The sequence below is a fragment of the Quercus robur genome, chromosome 10 (genome assembly GCF_932294415.1).
Source record: "Quercus robur chromosome 10, dhQueRobu3.1, whole genome shotgun sequence".
In the NCBI taxonomy this organism is placed as follows: domain Eukaryota; kingdom Viridiplantae; phylum Streptophyta; class Magnoliopsida; order Fagales; family Fagaceae; genus Quercus; species Quercus robur.
Window position 1 is genome coordinate 15,565,699 of NC_065543.1, and position 17,550 is coordinate 15,583,248.

Sequence of the window (17,550 nt, forward strand, 5' to 3'; positions counted from 1 at the left end):
GAATTTTTATTCCAAATAATAAAAGATTCCTCATTGTTCTATGAACACATTAAATTATTAAGTTAATTCTCTATTACTTGCGTTCCAAAATGTTTAAATTACTATTTTGATATTTCTAAAAGTTTGAAAAATATAAAATAAATATCATTATTTATTTTAAATTATTTAATCATCTATCCTAAATTTTATTTTTGACAAAAAATTTGGCCTTGCACGATAATATAAGGCAACTGTTTCTATTTTGTTTATTGATATTTTATTCTTCAATTTTGATGGTATTTGTTATGCATATGATTTAATTAACTTGTGCATTGTCCGACCATAATACTAAATTACTAGTATAGTAAATGGTACTTTTGCCACTGTGGTGTTTGGCTATGGCATTGATATTGCAAATGTTTTTATTATTGGTGATAATGCCATGGAATCGATATTCTTTTCTTTTAAAAATATGATGCTCCACATTTGTTCAGTTCTACAGAATTTAGCAAGTGGTGCTTTGTCATAGTTGTGAGATGGCCTAATTCTCATAACCAATTATGCTCCAGTACAATTTCAAAAAAAATGGAAGGCCAGTGTTGTATTCAATTTTTTCTATTAGTTATACATCAGTTATTTTTTTCATTGAGTTTCCTGCTTTTGTTAGTCTAATTCTTTGGCGCTCATTGTTTTACGAATCAAATGAAAATTGTACTAGTTTGTCATGATCTGAGGAACAATAATTACATATGCTCAATGCTGTTCTCCAAAAGGATTAGTCAAGTCATGAATAAGGCTTCTTGTAATTGCTTATATAACTTGGATTGACCTAGTACACGCAATCCACTACGAATTTTCCGGGTATGAAGAGTTTCATGTCAGCTTAGTTTTTCATATTTTTAGTTTGGTGTACATTCTCATCTGCCGAATGTATTCTTGAGTTCTTAGCATTGATTTATTGATTTCTACTTTTTGGGATCTTTCAAACACAGGCATTTGACTGTTTGTGTTGTGTATCTATCTGTATCTTGCGATAAATTGTTTGCTATCATTTTTATTGTGTTATAAATTTGGGACCAGCACTAGGTAATGACTATACACACAGCTCAAGAGAGCATTTTATAATTTTGAGTATTTTTCTTATTTTGGATTTTGTTGCTTTTTTTTTTACTCTAGGGAAATCAGGAATCCATGGATTTGGCATCTTTGCAAAGCATCCACATAGAGCAGGAGACATGGTAAAGTAATTTGCTTGGTATTATAATGATGATCCATTTTAAAAGCAAGAAGCATTTGAAGTGAAGGATACAATTTACTGTCTGTAGGTGATTGAATACTCTGGTGAACTTGTTAGACCTCCTATAGCTGATAGGAGAGAACGCTTTATATACAATTCCTTGGTGGTAAGTGTTTTTGATATAATAATTGCTCTGATTATTGATATGTGTGCATTATTGTTTCCCTACTGAGTTAATTGAGTATGAGAGGATTAAGCACTTACTATTGTAATCCTAGAAGTCCCCTTACAATTTTACACCTTAGTTTTAGATACCATATTGTTTCTCTTAGCTTGCTAGTATTATGAAGGTTTGCTGAATTGGAAACTGGATAATTGTTTAATTTTGATTATGCTACTATAGTTTAATTACTTCTACTAGTGGTATTTGCTTTTATTAATATAATATATATATATATATATATATATATTTTTTTTTTTTTACTTTGAATAAGTTGTCCTCTCTGTTGTACATGAAGAAAACATCAAGTTCCAATGTGATGAAGTATTTGACTTGTTGGAGTTAATGAATGGTGGTGCTTAACATAACTAAGCTTGTTGATGAGAAAATGCAATGCACTTCCTTTCATGTCTTTATACTTGATGCTCCATATGTTGGGGTGCTCATTAGGTGTTCTGTTAGTTACAAATTCTGTAGCAAACAATTACTTTTATGGAGGAAACCAATTCACTTTTGAAAATTTTGAGAGTTGGGACCATCTAAGTTCATGGGTGGTTAATTTTCCAAATTGCATGTTTAAGGGCACCGAGATTCCAATGGCAAAGTCTCTGAAAGGTCAAGGTTCTTACCAAAGTAGCTTTTTTCACTTAGACAGCAGCTAGGGGAAAAATTCTTATTCTGGATAATCTTTGGAGGCGTCATATATGTATTGCTGAGTGGTGTTGCATGTGTAAGAACAATGGGGAGACTATGGACCATTTGCTTCTTCATACAGACCATTTGCTTCTTCATTGTGCTTATGTGCACAATCTTTGGTCTTTGGTGCTTTCCATGTTTGGTATACAATGGGTTTTGCCTAGGAGAGTAGTGGATTTGCTGGCTTTTGATTCTATTCTTGCAATATCTCTTAGAAAGTTTAATGAATTTCTGTAATTGTCTATGTAGGGAAAGAGAATCAATAAGGTCCTTGTATATTATATTATTGTAAAATCTCAGAAGTTGTGTATGTTAATTAGCTTAGATAAAGGGAGGATGACTTTTTATGCATTTGGATGGAGGGAGAAGAGAGGCAAGGAGGGGTAAGAGGTGGGGCTCCTGTTCGCTTTGTTTGGATCTCAATTTTCAGCAGGGGGGGAAGATGTGAAGGGAGTTGGAGAGGTTCTGCCGTAAAAATCATTTTTAATGTGTCTTTGTCAATTATTTTTGTCAATTAATTGACAAAAATCAAATTGAAGGAGCTTGAGGGGGAAGGATACCAAATCAATGTGTTTTTCTTTAACAACCTTTATACTGCTAATAATTTATTAGAATTTGAATAACTTTCCCACAAAAATTTATCACTAATTCCTTTAAATAGATAATTGACAAGATATCTCCTTTGTACTTTTCAACTAAGCATGGAAGTGACATGTTCTCTGCTCTCCTCCTAGGTTTGATTAACTTTCTAACAAAAAAAGGATGACTCTCTCCTTTACTCTCTTCTCCCTGTAAACTGCACAACATGATGTTTGGTTGCTATCTATTGCTACGTAGAGTTGACCTTGTTAGTGCTCGCTCTCTCTCTTGTATTTCCTTTTAGTCCTGTTTGATATATACTTTCATCTAGATTTAGTCTTTCCTACGGAATAAGGAATTTATGGACTTTTGAATGGCTTGAACTTGCATTGATATCAATCAAAGATTTATTCCTAAGAATTTTGTATGCTTGGGTGTCTGCCTTAGGTAAGGTTCATTCCACTTCTTTTGTATAATTTATTGATATTGTAAACTTTAGACTGTAATACTCCTCATTATTTGGTTGTATAAAAAGTATTAAATACGTTGGCACATATTATATCATTACACTCAAGGATGTGGCGGAGTTATAATTGGTTTAGTTGCACCATACGTCACATTGTGTGTTAATTTCCATTAGGTTTTTTGGTGCTCTTTTAAGTGAAAAGTGTTAATGATATATATATTTGAACACCACAATTAGGCTTACCTCTCCTGGTTAGTTTTGGGCTTTTGGCATTCTGACCCTGGGGTACCTGATAGGTGTGCTTGTGTTTCCACTTGACTTTTGTTTTTGTTCATAAGATATACATAGAAAACTGTTTTTATGTATTTAGTTTTAGTAACTATTGCATGTCTAGCATATGAAATGGCAAAGTGCAACTCCAAAAATTTGTTGAGTACCTTTCCTCATGCAGGGTGCTGGGACTTACATGTTTCGGATAGATGATGAACGAGTCATTGATGCGACAAGGGCCGGAAGCATTGCTCATCTGATTAACCACTCTTGTGAAGTGCGTATTATCTGCTACTGCCTTTTATTTTATTTTATTTTTCTTTTTTAAATGCAATTTGTTTCTCATATGAAGTATTCTTCATTTAGAGTAGCCTTATATATGTGATAATCCTGTGTAAAGATTCATATGCTACCAATCATATTAATGAATTAGATGCTTAGTTATATGTTACTAATACTAAAATGCTGAAGGTTAGGACAATATCTAAATCTCTACTCCCAGCACTACTGTTCTCTCTTGTAACGAACTCTTTGGGAGAGTTATGCTGGCAAGTATTTTTTAATATCAGTAATAACATAACAATAGCTTTGGTACTTTTGTCTAGCCATTCACATTCTTCATATGCTCTAACATTGCATGTATACTGAGTTTGTAGTAATGCGACATCAGCTTTGGGAGATTTTTTTGTTTCTTTTGGTTCGAGGGTCTGGATTTTATATTGTTGTTGATTGCTTACCTATTTTACTTTTTCTTGTGTGCAGCCAAATTGCTATTCAAGAGTTATAAGTGTTAATGGTGATGAGCATATAATTATATTTGCAAAGAGAGACATTAAAAGATGGGAGGAACTCACATATGATTACAGGTTTTTTTCATGTCCAAATGTATGCATCTCTTTCAAATTTCCTTTAGGTGCTGACTTTCTATATTTATATTACAGATTTTTTTCAATTGATGAACAACTAGCATGTTATTGTGGCTTTCCAAGATGCCGGGGTGTAGTTAATGACATTGAATCGGAAGAGCGAGCAGCAAAGCTATATGCACCTCGCAGTGAATTAATAGATTGGAGAGGAGAATGAGAGAGGTAAGCAACTAATTAGAAGATCTTTTTGGCCTCTCATGTCTTCTTGTTTATAGAACTTCCTAACCCTTTGCTTTATTGAAGTTGGGTATTAATGTCATGAAATAGGTTGAGACCTTGTAGATTTTGTCCTGCTTTGTCAGAATAATTCAATGCAGCATCTAGATATTGAACTGATTACTAGAACATTTGGGATGGGTAGTAAATACTTAGAATTAATCAAGAGTTTTAAATACAATGACTAGTGGAAATAATTATAGCAATCTGGTTTTGCTAGACTCCAGATTTTGAGGATTGATTAGAAGATGACGAGAACTTTGCAAAGGTTGACAGTTAAAAATTATTACAAAAGGAGTTTAGAGAAAGATTGGAAATAAGATTGACATGGGGAGTTGTGGGAAATAATCAATCAGTGACACTAGCAAGCAGCTCATCTTCAATTAGTATAAACTTCAACTTTGAAAAGAATTAGGCCTTACATCTTTGTATTACAAAGCTTGCTTGATAGAAGCAATAACCTATGTGCTACTTGTAATTTAGTCACTTATAGGCTGCTTGATGTTTCTTCACATTGAAGTCCTTCATTGCTAATGATTTTTAATATGCTAAACCGTGTAAACCAGCAAGTGGAGTTACAAATATCTTGTTAAAGATGGTTCCACTTATTTTGTTCCCCTTTATGACTGGCCATTTGCGCCCTTAAGGAATCCATAGCTAGGCTTCCCTAGTTTACATCCAAACTTTATGTTTGCAATTGCTCTAAAATGGGAATAGTTTATCCAGCCATGTGACTGCTTTGTCAGTTTATCTCCTTTCATCTCTTTTGCCTCTATAATCATCCAAACATGGCAAAGAACTATTACTTACTTTCTATTCTTCCTCCACCATTTTTCTATACATTCTTCTCCTTTCTCCTGATATTCTTCATTTTTGTACTTTCATTCTTGTTTAGTTTCTTTTTCTTCGTTGCCATTTAGCACACTGCCTGTGTGCCTTGCCTTTTTTTTTTTTTTTTCTTCCTTGTATTGATTTTCGATGAAGTTTATTATTTATCAAAAAGAAAAAAAAGAAAAAAAAAGATAAATTTTATAATATCAAATTTGAAATCTTTTCATATAATTTTCATTGGAATCAGTTCGTTTCATGTGGTATCATCTTTAGAGGTTAAAACTGTTATGTTGTTCTTTAATCTTATAAGTTTGAGTTTCTTCGCAAAATAGCAATCAAGCCTTAGTCCCAAAATTTAGGGGTTAGCTATCCTCAACAAAAGGCATTCAATGTGCCAATTGGAGCATGGTAAAAAATGGAGAAAGTGGTCCTTCAAAACAACCAAATATAAATGTTCATCTCATGGTATAATCCAAAATCTTTAAACTCAGTAAGCGTTTGGAGAGTTAAAGAATGAATGCTGAGTTCCTCCAGTTTAGACATTTTTCTCTGTTTTGGAACACATGAATTTTTCAGATTGTGTTAAAATTTCCTAGAAGTGCATTAAAGCAACGTATATTAGAGTGCTATCTTAATTGATGCCTTTTTAGGTTACGGAGTGCTGATTATTGTGAGCTTGACGTAACCTATTTTATTGATAAAATTTATTACCTATAAAAAATTAATACCATTTTAGAGAAGCATGATTCTGTCTGTACCCAATTTTTTATAGTCTAGTGACATAAATTGGATGCTTTTACTGGATGTGAAAACTTTTGTATCGTGCAACATTGCCTTGTGCTAACATAAGATTGCACATATAAACAGTGTTTCCATTTCTTCATATAAGCAGTTGAAAAATGTGGAATTGTTATAGGGTTGAACTTAAAAAATGAAGAGTTCTTAGTTGGACAAATGCTGAGTTGAAGAATTTTTTTTTTTTGGGAACTACAGAAAATGTCAAGAAGTCAAAATTATGTTAACTGGAGAGCCATTGAAATATAAAAGAATGATTGTCTTCAAGTTAAACTTCTCAAACAGATATATATTTTTTGGTGTGCCAGTGGTTAAATTTTCCTGGTGAACCTCCGCATGTTTCTTCATCTGTGCTACCACCGGAAACATTGCTCATCTTGTTCTGGCTCAACATATTAATTCATATCGTTTTTCTTTTGTGTATTTAGAGTTGGCTACCAGCCTACCACTTCTTCCCAATGTGTCTACTTGTGGTTCTTCTAACTCAATGTTTTCCTTCTTGGCCAATATCTCACAACTGCTTTGTTTTCTTTGTCAATATACTGCTTGTGTTGAGAGCTCTCTTTGTTCTCTTTGTGCTGATTCTTCTTCCATTTTCCTTTTGCAGAATTCTCATTGTAAAAATATGCTCATCTAAGATCCTTCTGAAGATACATTGCTTCCTTCCAACAATCTGCTCATCATCTGTTATTCTTATCAAGGCAGATAGGGTTGTAGAGCTCTGGTTTTCCTCCTGTCACCTATTTGTCATACCACAACCAAATGAAAGCTTTTTCACTAAAGCTGATTCCTCTTTTTGGTCTGAACAAACTAACTTGAGAATGGTGTCAAACAGTTTTAACAAAATTTAATTTCAAACATTGAAAAAAAGGTACTTTGGTCTCTATCTTAACGTCTACCTATTTGCCTTGATTTTTTCACTTGCCATTACTTAGGCACACAAAAATGTTTATGTAATGGCATTAACCTTTTGTAAAAATACGATTAAAATGATGTATAGTATTTATCAATGATTGAAACTTTCAATGACCTATTCTCTTTCATTTTTTATTTCTTTTTCAGTTTTTGTTTTTGATCTTAATTCATTGCATACCTGGGATGCCCCACACTGGGGCCTAGGAAAGTTGATTTCCTATCTCCCCCAAATCGACTTTCCTTGGTGCCAATGTAGATCAGTCAAAGCCTCATGCAATTAAATTATTAATTCCTTTAATTAAATTGTAGCATTTGCATTATGAACCCAAATTAATTTCCCTTATCATAATTAAATAGAGTAACATTTTGAATCCAGAGATCAATTACGGTACGTATTTTAACAAAAATGATTGTGTTCATATTTGTGTAAATACTTGATTTGTACATTAATAAAAAAAAAAGATGATGTGAGTGAGTCGTGATTACAATCCCTAAAGACCTATTATCAACTTTGCCTGTAATAGTGGGTAATCTCAATAGGTAAAATCCTTTACCCTCAAATAAGAGACTTGAATTTCCACTTAAACAAAAAATCAATTGGTGTCTTGGCTTGATGATAAAGAGTAATTTTCATGGAGTGGACATTAGACCCTGCTTCATTTATAGATGTTAACAGCAGTTTCTTCTACTCTTCTACGTTCCTCTGCATCTAATAGTCACTATTCTCTTTTGGTAAATTTGGATGGGAAACATGTATTTTAGTTTGTGTTTTGTAACTTTATTGTGTTGGGATTTTGAATTTTGGTAGAATACATCCTTTTATAGATGTAGTGTTTTGTTTTAAGCTTTAACAGACATAAAAAGGTAATTATACTTACAAAAAAAAACATAAAAAGTATGATTGGAATTGAATTTTTCTGATCACGTGAGAAGTACTTTTTTTTTCATTAAATTTTTTTTTCCTTTTAATTATTTTCATCTCCCATAGTCACAGCTGCAAGCAAAACCACCATTGTTGAAAATTGCCACCTCAATTGGAAATGATCACTTTTGTGCTTCAAAACCCAAACAATTGATGTTCATGAAAATCCAAAAACCCATTGTCATCAATCCATCCAACCTCTACTCAATTCTTTCCAATCTGCTACGCCAAAGTAGCTTAATCACTACCATGCACAGCTAATCAAATCCAATCACTGTCATGACATTAATCCAAAATCATCAAAATCCCATCCAAATCATAACTCTCAATACATCACCATGCACCTCCACTTTTCTGTCGTGAAAATCTGAAAGCAACCTCTCCTCCCACTACCAAATCTGTGACATCAACAGCTCCAAACCATCAACGGTAGCTCAACCCACAAGAGTTGCCAATTACCATGAACCTATAGTTAGCAATCCCCTTGTGCACCACCACCTCCCCCTCTACACAGAATCGCTACTTTGTAGCGATGATGCCTATAAAGAATTGCTAGGGGGGAGAGAAAAATTAGATCAAGAGGGAGGAGCAAAAGAAAAGAAATAGAGAAAAAGTGGAAAGATCTCATTGATAAGACCTTTTGTCGTGTGCATGTTAGGTTCTTCAATGAGAAATGTTAGAGGAGGTGGAAGTTGGAATGTCAGATTTTAGAGACTTTAATGATGGGAGTTGGTGTCGGTGAACTCCTTCCTAAATCTCCTTCACTCAAATATCCCTAGGAGAAAGGGTTGTGATAGAATGAGTTGGAGCTTGAGAGGGAGTGGTGCCTCTGATGTTTGTTCTTCATAGTGCCTTACGGGGTAACATCTGCAGTTTCATTCCCATGGAAGAGTATTGGTGTGTTAAGGCTCATTGGAGTGTCTCCTTTTTTGTATGGACACCATCTTTTGGGGGAAAGATCCTTACATGTGACAATCTCATTAAGAGAAACTACGTGTTACTTGGATGGTGTTGTATGTGTTGGTGCAGTGGGGAGATGGTGGATTGTTTCTTGTTCCATTGCACTGTTGCTTGGGTTTTGGAGTTTTGTTCGTAGCTCTTTTTTGGATTCACTGGGTGTCACTGAAAAAGGCCATTGGCCTTTTATTTGGTTGGAGGAATTGGGATTGGTAAACATTCCTCGGATATTTGGAAATTAGTCACTTTATATTTGCTGTTGACATTGTGGAGGAAACAAAATCGTCACACTTTTGAGGATATTGAAAGTTTGGGGACTCAATTGCTAGTATTGTTTATTAGATCTTTGCTTAATTGATCTCATGTGTGGGGTTTGAGCAATAGTAATTCCATCCCTGAATTTATAGTCACTACACTTTGTACATAATACATTTTCTTTGGAATTCTTTAGGGCATTTTGTGTTCATTATTATTTTTTTTTTTGATGATGTAGGAGAACTTTACTCAGATTAGGCTGCGTTTGTTTCAGTGTAAAATATTTTCTAAGTGTAAAATATTTTTAGGTGAAAATATTTTCGTTTCCCGAAAATATTTTCAAGTGTTTGGTTGCATTTCAAAAAATGCTTTGAAAAATATTTTTTGGTGTTTGGTTGTATTCTTGAAAATACTATAGAAAACACATTTTTTACTTGTTGCTCATATTTTCTCAGCTTCCAAACAAATATATAATATCATTTCTCAATAGATAAACATAAGAAGCAAAACCCAACAAAAAAAAATTCATCGAATCCGGTCAAATTGAGAGAAGAAGGAAGAGAGAGAGAGAGAGAGAGAGGCGACTGGGTTCGATCTAGAGGCGGCGGAGGCAAGATCGCACGGCGGAGGCGATTGGGTCATGGTGGGTCGCTCGTCTTGCGGTGGTTTGCTCGACATGGGTAGAGAGAAAAAGGGTAGATCGGTGACATGGGTGGCACAGGGAGGAAGAGAGAAACAGGGCAGATCGACGGTGAGAGGCACGGCCCAGATGGCGGTGGAGTCGATCTCAAGTTCAGATGACTGGCCTTTCTCTTTGTGACAGTGGGCGGCTCTCTCACACTCTCTGATGGTGACCGGCCTCTCTCTCTCCTGGTTCGGTTCTTTTTTTTTTTTTTTTCTTTTTGGGAAATGGTTTGAAGGTAAGCTTGGAGATGGGTTTTGGATTGTGGGGCGGCACGATTTGGGCTGGCCGGAGCTTGGCTGAGGTGAGCTTGGAGATGGGTTTTTTATCATGTGAGGAGTGTGCTCGAGCTCTCTCTCTTTAGGTGTGGTTTTCGGAAATTGTTTGAAGGTAAAATCAAAACGTAAATGATTTTACGCTCAAAGTGGCTTATTTTCCGTCAAAGTGTAAATGATTTTCCGTTGATTGTATTTTCCGTAGCTACCAAACACACACAAGGGTTTAAAATAATTTCTTGAAAGTGTTTTCAGGCGAAACAAATGCAGCCTTAGTTGCATGTTGCAGAGCATACTATACAACAATTCTTTAGGGCATTTTGTGTTCATTATCTACATGAGGTAGTATTTTTTCAATAAAATATTATTACTTACAAGTAAAAGTATAAAGTAGAGTTAGCAAACATGCCAACAAAAATGAAAAATGCATTCAGCTTGTTTTGACTTATAAAGGATTGCCATTGGTTATGTTGCTTGCAGCTGATTGCTTTCATGGGTGGGTTTATTAGGTTATCAATATATGGTTTACATATATTTTGAATGGAGTTTAAATTCAAAAATATGTTTTTGTAGAACTGTGATATTATCTAAAAAGTGAGTATCCAGTAGAGTTTTCTTACATATTATTTATAACCTTAGTGGTTTATCTATGTATTTCTACTAGAACTTGTCATGTGTTTGTATTTAGTGAAGGTTAGTTCTTAAAATGGTATTTGTAATTTTATAGTGTCTTTAGCATATTGCGATTTGCATGCCATGAGGCTTGGACATATTGTAACTTTGAGAAAGCAATCAACCATTGTTGCATTCTAATCGATGAGAGTTTTTAAATTTTAGGAAACGGAAGCTTTAGATTAGAAAAAAGAAGAAATATCTTGATCTTCAAATATGAGTATTTTGTTCTCTTCAAAACACACCACATGTGAGCCAAGGGTATAACTATCCAATTCATCACATTTCTATCCCCCAAAATGACCTCTCTAACAAGCTGACAACTCCAGCAGCTATTAAGGCATGACTCACATAGTCCTTCAGAAAAACAAATTATCAAAGTTCTATTGCTATGAGCAGAGGAGATGGAATGATGAAGTTTAGATGAACTTGCAGTCTTGTTTGCTTCTCTTTTAACTTTGAATATTAAATATCAAATATGACAATTGTGTAAAAGGAATTCTTTTTGTGGGATACTTAGGGCCTTGATTTGAGGGAGAGCCATGGAGAAGAATTTTTTGGGGTAGGTTTAACTGTTTTGCTTGCAGAAGGCAGATTGAATAATGGCTAAGGAGACTGTTGGGCAGTATTTTTTTAGTGATCCATCATGGGTGGGGTTTTTTTGGAGTAGCGGATTTGTAAGATCTGTTTGTGGGTGTAACAAGTGTGGTAAACAAAGAGGATAATGCTTTTGATGGTTTCTTTAGTCTCTGTAGCTTAAAATGTGAAGATGGGTGTGATTGGGATTTTTGAAGTTTCTTTGGTGTGAAGAATGTTAGTGTGCTTAGGGAAAGAGACTGGTTGGAATTAGAGGGGCTCATAATAGGCGGATGACAACTTACAGGAGGGAATTTCAAAGATATTCATGATTTAGACGTATTTTAATCATTGCTTTGTTTTATTTGGCTGTGGCAGTATGTCTTGGGGAAAGGGATTGTCTCCCATTTTAGCCTTTAAGATGACTTAAATATAGTTTGAACTCAATTAAGTTTTCATACTTATTAATTTGGGGTTGGCTATTATCCTTTTCAAAACCGCCTTTTGGTTTTCTCATTATTGCATTCATATGCTTTAAGTCTATTGACAATGTGTTTTGGGGAAGTGTTGCCACAATCTTATCATGGCTTTCTTTTCAGTCAATCAACAGTGGGAATCTGAGTATAAGTGGTGGGGGTGAAGATGTTTCTCGTAATTGACTTGCAAATCTACCTACAACCATCCATTGCATTGATTATAATTTGAAGATGGGTGGAATAAAGATCATATAGATCAAGGAAAAGATGTTAAGAGTTAAGGCTAGGGGAGGCCATTTTCAAAGATGAATTTAGAGTGAGAAAAAGGATAAAGAAGTAGATGTATCACGCGTTCAATTGTGTCAAGGCAGGGTGCAAGCTGGATGAGTGACAACTATTGATTCTTCAAGAGGAACGAGTGATACGATGAGTGACAAGATGGAATTGTTGGTTAGAAAATGATGAGAACCAAATAGAATCATGTTGGTCCAATGCATGCTGACTATGCATGCTGACTGGAAGAGAATGTACTTCTTGGTGTTAGAGTTGACTGCGTATTTAGTATTAGAAGATGTGTGATTTGTGGTATGTATCAAATCAAGGAGTTGAAAGATAGTCTCATGTGCTTGTATGGCGGATGTTTATTTGTACGAATTGTATTGAATTGTGGTATCAGTGTGTGTTGTCTGATTCATAAACCAGTGGATTTATTTTGTGTATGCGTAGTTTTATGATATTGGAATCAAGTGGGTTTATTTTGGGTATTAGTAGTTTTATGATATTGGATAAAATCTTGTTGAGGCCAACAATTAAAAAAAAAAAAAAAATCTTTTTAATTTGTTTCATGGGAGAATATGCTACTAAGGTGGAGTTTGGATTGCATTTCAGCACATTTGCGTCCCTGTCATTGGGTCTCGTGCACTGTTTGCGGGACCCACAAGTTGTCCAATTCAGCAAAATTTTCATTAAAACTGGGTCCCACGATACTATTCACACATTTAAAAATTATTTTGCTACAGTGTTTTTAGTTTTTAGTTTTCAGCAATAAGCGATATCCAAACAGATCCTAAAGGTCTATTTAGGAGCAACTTATTTAGCTGAAATTGAAAACTTTTTGCTGAAAGTATTGTAAATAAAGGTAAAAGTTGGTTGAAATAGTATAGTGGGACTTATGAATAGTATTAAAAAGTGTAGTGGGATCCATGAATAGTAGCAAAAATAAGCCAAATAGTAAAATAAGCTGACTTTATAATCTGTTCTCAAATGCAACCTAATTATGGACATGGAGATGATAGGGCATAGTGATGAATGTGATGATAGATTTGGGACTAAGATTTAGTTGTTGTAATATATTGTTTTGAGTGTAACCAATTTGAATGCATGTATCTAATGTAATATGATATTTAGAAGTGGATACTGAGAGAATGTACAGTTTAAGAAATCCATGAGTGCATTACGTTACACCAAGTGGCATAGCTAACTTCTTACAAATCTAGTTGTTTAATTAAATTTCAACCAATAACAACAACAAAACCTTAATCCCAAATATTTTGGGGTGACCATGGATACTCAACAAGATTTATAGTTTGTTACATGTATTCTTTTCCTTATTTCTATTTTATCCATGATTGTTACTTCCTTAATTGAGATGTCTTTCAAACTACTAATAATGTTATTTTTGGTCTTCCTTAGCCTTTTTTCGTTCCCTTATCTTGAGTCATTTCACTCTTTTCTTGTCGTTGAATTAATTGCTCTCCTTTGTATGTGATCAAATAATCTCAAGTGACCTTCCTTTATCTTTGCATCAATAGGGGCACCCCTATCTTTAAGTGGATTTTTTCATTTCAAATCATATCTTTTTATGTATTTTCACTTATTCATCTTAACATTCTCATTTTAGCTATACTCATTTTATGAATACGTTGCTTTTTAATAGTTTAACATTTTGTACCATAAAGCATAGATGGTCTTATAGTAATCTTTTAAAAATTTCTCTTTAACTTAAGAGGTATTTTATGAGAACACAATATTTCTGATGCGCATCTCCACTTCATCCACTATGCTCTTCCTCTTTGACCACTCTGTATTTATGGATTATTGATTCAAGGGGTCGAAAGCTATCTCTTTTGTATCTCTTGACCATAGAGTCTTACAGCCCAATCTCTATTTCTACTTTTGCTAAATTTACATTCCATCTACTTTGTTTCAGTTCTACTTAATTGAAAGTTTTTAGATTCTAGAGTACGCTCGCCAAATTTTCAGTTTGCCCTTAACTCCACTTATAGTTTAATCCACTAAAACTATATCATCAACAAAAAGCATACCCCAGGAAACTTTCTCTTGAATGGATTTAGTGAGCTCATCCATCACTAGTGCAAAGAGAATGAATTTAATGCTAATCCTTGATGCCTACCTATAGTGATAGGAAAATTCACTTGAGATGCCTCCACTTGTTCTCACACTAGTTACAGTAGCTCCATCATACATACCCTTAATCAACTTAAGATACTATATAGGGACTCCTTTAAGGACCCTATCATATGTTTTCTTGAGATTGATAAAAACCGTATGAAGATCTTTACTGGACTCTATATTTTTCCATGAGATGTCTAATTAAGAAAATAGCTTCCATGGTAAATCGTCCTGGCATAAAACCAAATAGGTTCTCCAATATTGTTGTTTCATGTCTTAAGCTGTGTTCAATTACTCTCTCCCAATGTTACATAATGAGTTAATGACTATTAAGTTTAATCCAACAGCAATTTGTATAGTTTTGATTATCCACTTTGTTCGGGGATATTTGTAGACTAACATCGTGGAGGAATAGAATATAGTAAGTTAATACGGGTTTGAAAGGAAAATGGAAACTAGCATCTCGAGTCTCAAAGACTCGCTTTCTACTTGCTGAGTTGGACACAGTTATGCCACATAGATCTCGAGTTTTTAATAGTCGAGTATAAAAAAAAATGAATCTCGAGTTTTTTACACTCGATTTCAAACAGTATAAACCCAGAAAAAGAAGAAAGAACCTGACCGAAGAAAGAAAGAACCCAGAAAAAAAAAAGAAAGAAACCGAAGAAAAAAAAAAAAAAAGAACCTGAAGATAGAAAGAACCTAGGAAAAAAAAAGGAAAAAAAGAAAGAAACCGAAGAAAGAAAGAACCTAGAAAAAAAAAAAAAAACCCAGAAAAAAAGAAGGAAAGAACCCGAAGAAAGAAAGAACCCAGAAAAAAGAAAAGAAAAAGAAAACCCAGAAAACCCAACCTTAACAATGAAGTTGTGTGATCTCATCGAGTCTCCCAAATTGAGGTAAATGCTTTTCCATTACCATTTTCACTCTCTCCTTGCATTTCAAATCTCAAATCTCTTTTGCTTTCTATATATATTTTCCTTCCAAATCTCGCACTCAAAAATGAGCGCAAACACGATCAAACGACGGCATTGAGTTGTCGGGTTCCGAGCCGAACTTTTGCTTCCAGTGGCGTTGGTGCTCGGGATTGTGCTGCCGTTTCTCTTCGTTAGAATTGCATTTTTGGTTCTCGAATCCACCCCGCTTGCTATTCTACTCTCAATAAATTCCAATTTCCCTTTTCTTAAGAACAGAACAAAGATGAAGCCCAGTAGAAGAAGAACAGAACGAAGATGAAGAAGAAGAAACCCAGGAAGATGAAGAAACCCAGAACGAATAAATAGAGGTGAAGGGGATATGTTAATGAAGGAACTCGAGTCTTATAGACTCGAGTTCCACGTGGATAATTTTTGTTTGCCAGCTCCATAAGACCCGAGTTCCATGTGGATTCCATGTGGATAATTTTTATTTGCCAGCTCTGGAACTCGAGCATTTAATACTTGAGTTCTATAATGGAACTCGAGATGCTATTTTTCCACATTGTTTTGCAAAATCACCGCTAACGAAATTGTTAAAAATTTGAGGCCAAATGGAAAAAAAATTCCACTTTGTTCTTGTAAATAGGTATTAAAGTACTTCTCTGGGGACATGCTCCTAGCTTTATTTGTTGGAACCTTGTTTGATTGGTCACGGGTGTGGGGTTTAGTGTCTAGGGAATCCATTATGTTTTTTTTTTATTCCCTTTTTTCTTGTACATAATTTTCTGTTTTCTTTTTGCTGCTTGTAAATATTTCCTTTGCCTACTTCATTTCTTTGATGGAGTAGTTTTTTCTTATACAGTTTCTATCCTCCATTGGGTTGTCCAAATTGCTCTAATATTTCACATCATTTTCATTAAAAATTTATCAAAATAACTTTTCCATTTCTCTTTAAATTTGCTTTTCTTTTACTAACACTTTTGGATCTTTATCTTTAATGCAGTAGACACCATTCAAGTCTCTTGTTCTCATTTCCCTTTTTCTTAGTAAGTGTATAAATATTATGTTTTCCCTCCTTTGTCAACAGCTATATAATTTATCATAAGCCTTATATTTAGCCTCTTGGACAACCTTTTTTTATCCTCTCTTTGCTACTTTATAATTTTCATTAGCAGCATTGTCTCTACATCCAGGTAGGTTTTTATTGCTTTCTCTTTAGTCTATCTGGCTGGTGGGGTCCAAAGGGCCCTACCTTGGTGAGGTTCCATGACATTAGGAAAAAAAAAAAAAAACTCTCTTTAATCTATTTGTTGCTTGAACCTCTGAATTCCACCACCAAGTCTCCTTAGTCAGCTACCTACATCCTTTAGATTCTTCAAGTACGTCTTCATCTGCATTCTACTTGCATTCTTTGATCATATTATTTTTAAATACATGTTTCTCTCCTTTCAAACTCCACTACCTAATCTTTGGGTTTTTTGTCTAACACCTTTTTTTTATTTTATTTTAAACTTCTAAAACAAATATCTAATACCACCACCCTATTCTGAGTGCTTACACTCTTTGCTGGTATCACCATACAATCTTTACGACATATACTATATCTACTTTTTGAGTGAGGTTGAAATATATTTCATTAACTTTTGTCCCACTTTAAAGGTAATTAAGTGTGATTTTATCTTTTTGAACCAAGTATTCATTAATATCAAATCATAGGCTATTGCAAAGTCTAGGATAACATCTCTTGGATCTTGGTTCATTCCTTACTCCATAATCCATATCCCGTGTCCATGAACTCTTTCAAAACCCCATATTTTCCAACACGACCATTTAGGTCTCCAACAAAAATCTTTTTCCCATTTAGTAACCCTAGGATCAATTCATCCATGTCCCCTCAAAATTTTTGGGTAATGGATTCTTCCTATCTTATTTTTGGAGCGTACGCACCAATTATGTTAATTGTTTCCTCTCCTAGGACAAGTTTTATTAAAATAATTTAATCCCCCATTCTCCTAACCTCAACAACTTCTTATTTAAGACTGTTATTTATGCTTTTCCCTACATCATTTCTATTCTTATTTTTTCCCATATACCATAGTTTTATCCTGTATGTTTATGCTTCTCACCTACCCACTTAGTCTCCTGAAGATATATTATGTTTATGCTTCTCCTAATTATTGTGTCTACTATTTCCACTAATTTCCCAGTTAAAGACTCTGTTTTAAGTGTCTATTCGAATCCTATTCTCTTGAACTAACTTCTTTACCTGTACCTATCCA

The 17,550-nt window shown here is 34.3% G+C and overlaps 1 protein-coding gene across 8 annotated transcripts in view; it reads left to right on the plus strand.

Annotated features, from left to right (window-relative positions):
* LOC126703373 (histone-lysine N-methyltransferase ATX2) overlaps positions 1-17,550 on the plus strand; it is a 54,836-nt gene that overhangs the window by 21,096 nt on the left and 16,190 nt on the right. For 4 of the 8 annotated variants that reach the window (XM_050402334.1, XM_050402330.1, XM_050402332.1 and 1 more), the window contains 6 exons: positions 1,156-1,217; positions 1,305-1,382; positions 3,629-3,724; positions 4,210-4,313; positions 4,389-4,535; positions 6,823-7,248. In XM_050402334.1, coding sequence (XP_050258291.1) covers positions 1,156-1,217; positions 1,305-1,382; positions 3,629-3,724; positions 4,210-4,313; positions 4,389-4,530 — 482 coding nt within the window. In that variant the 3' untranslated portion in view covers positions 4,531-4,535; positions 6,823-7,248. Of the gene's footprint in view, positions 1-1,155; positions 1,218-1,304; positions 1,383-3,628; positions 3,725-4,209; positions 4,314-4,388; positions 4,536-6,822; positions 7,249-12,068; positions 12,713-17,550 lie in introns of those variants that run through there. The other 4 variants (XR_007648037.1, XR_007648036.1, XM_050402331.1 and 1 more) reach the window with 4 other exon arrangements.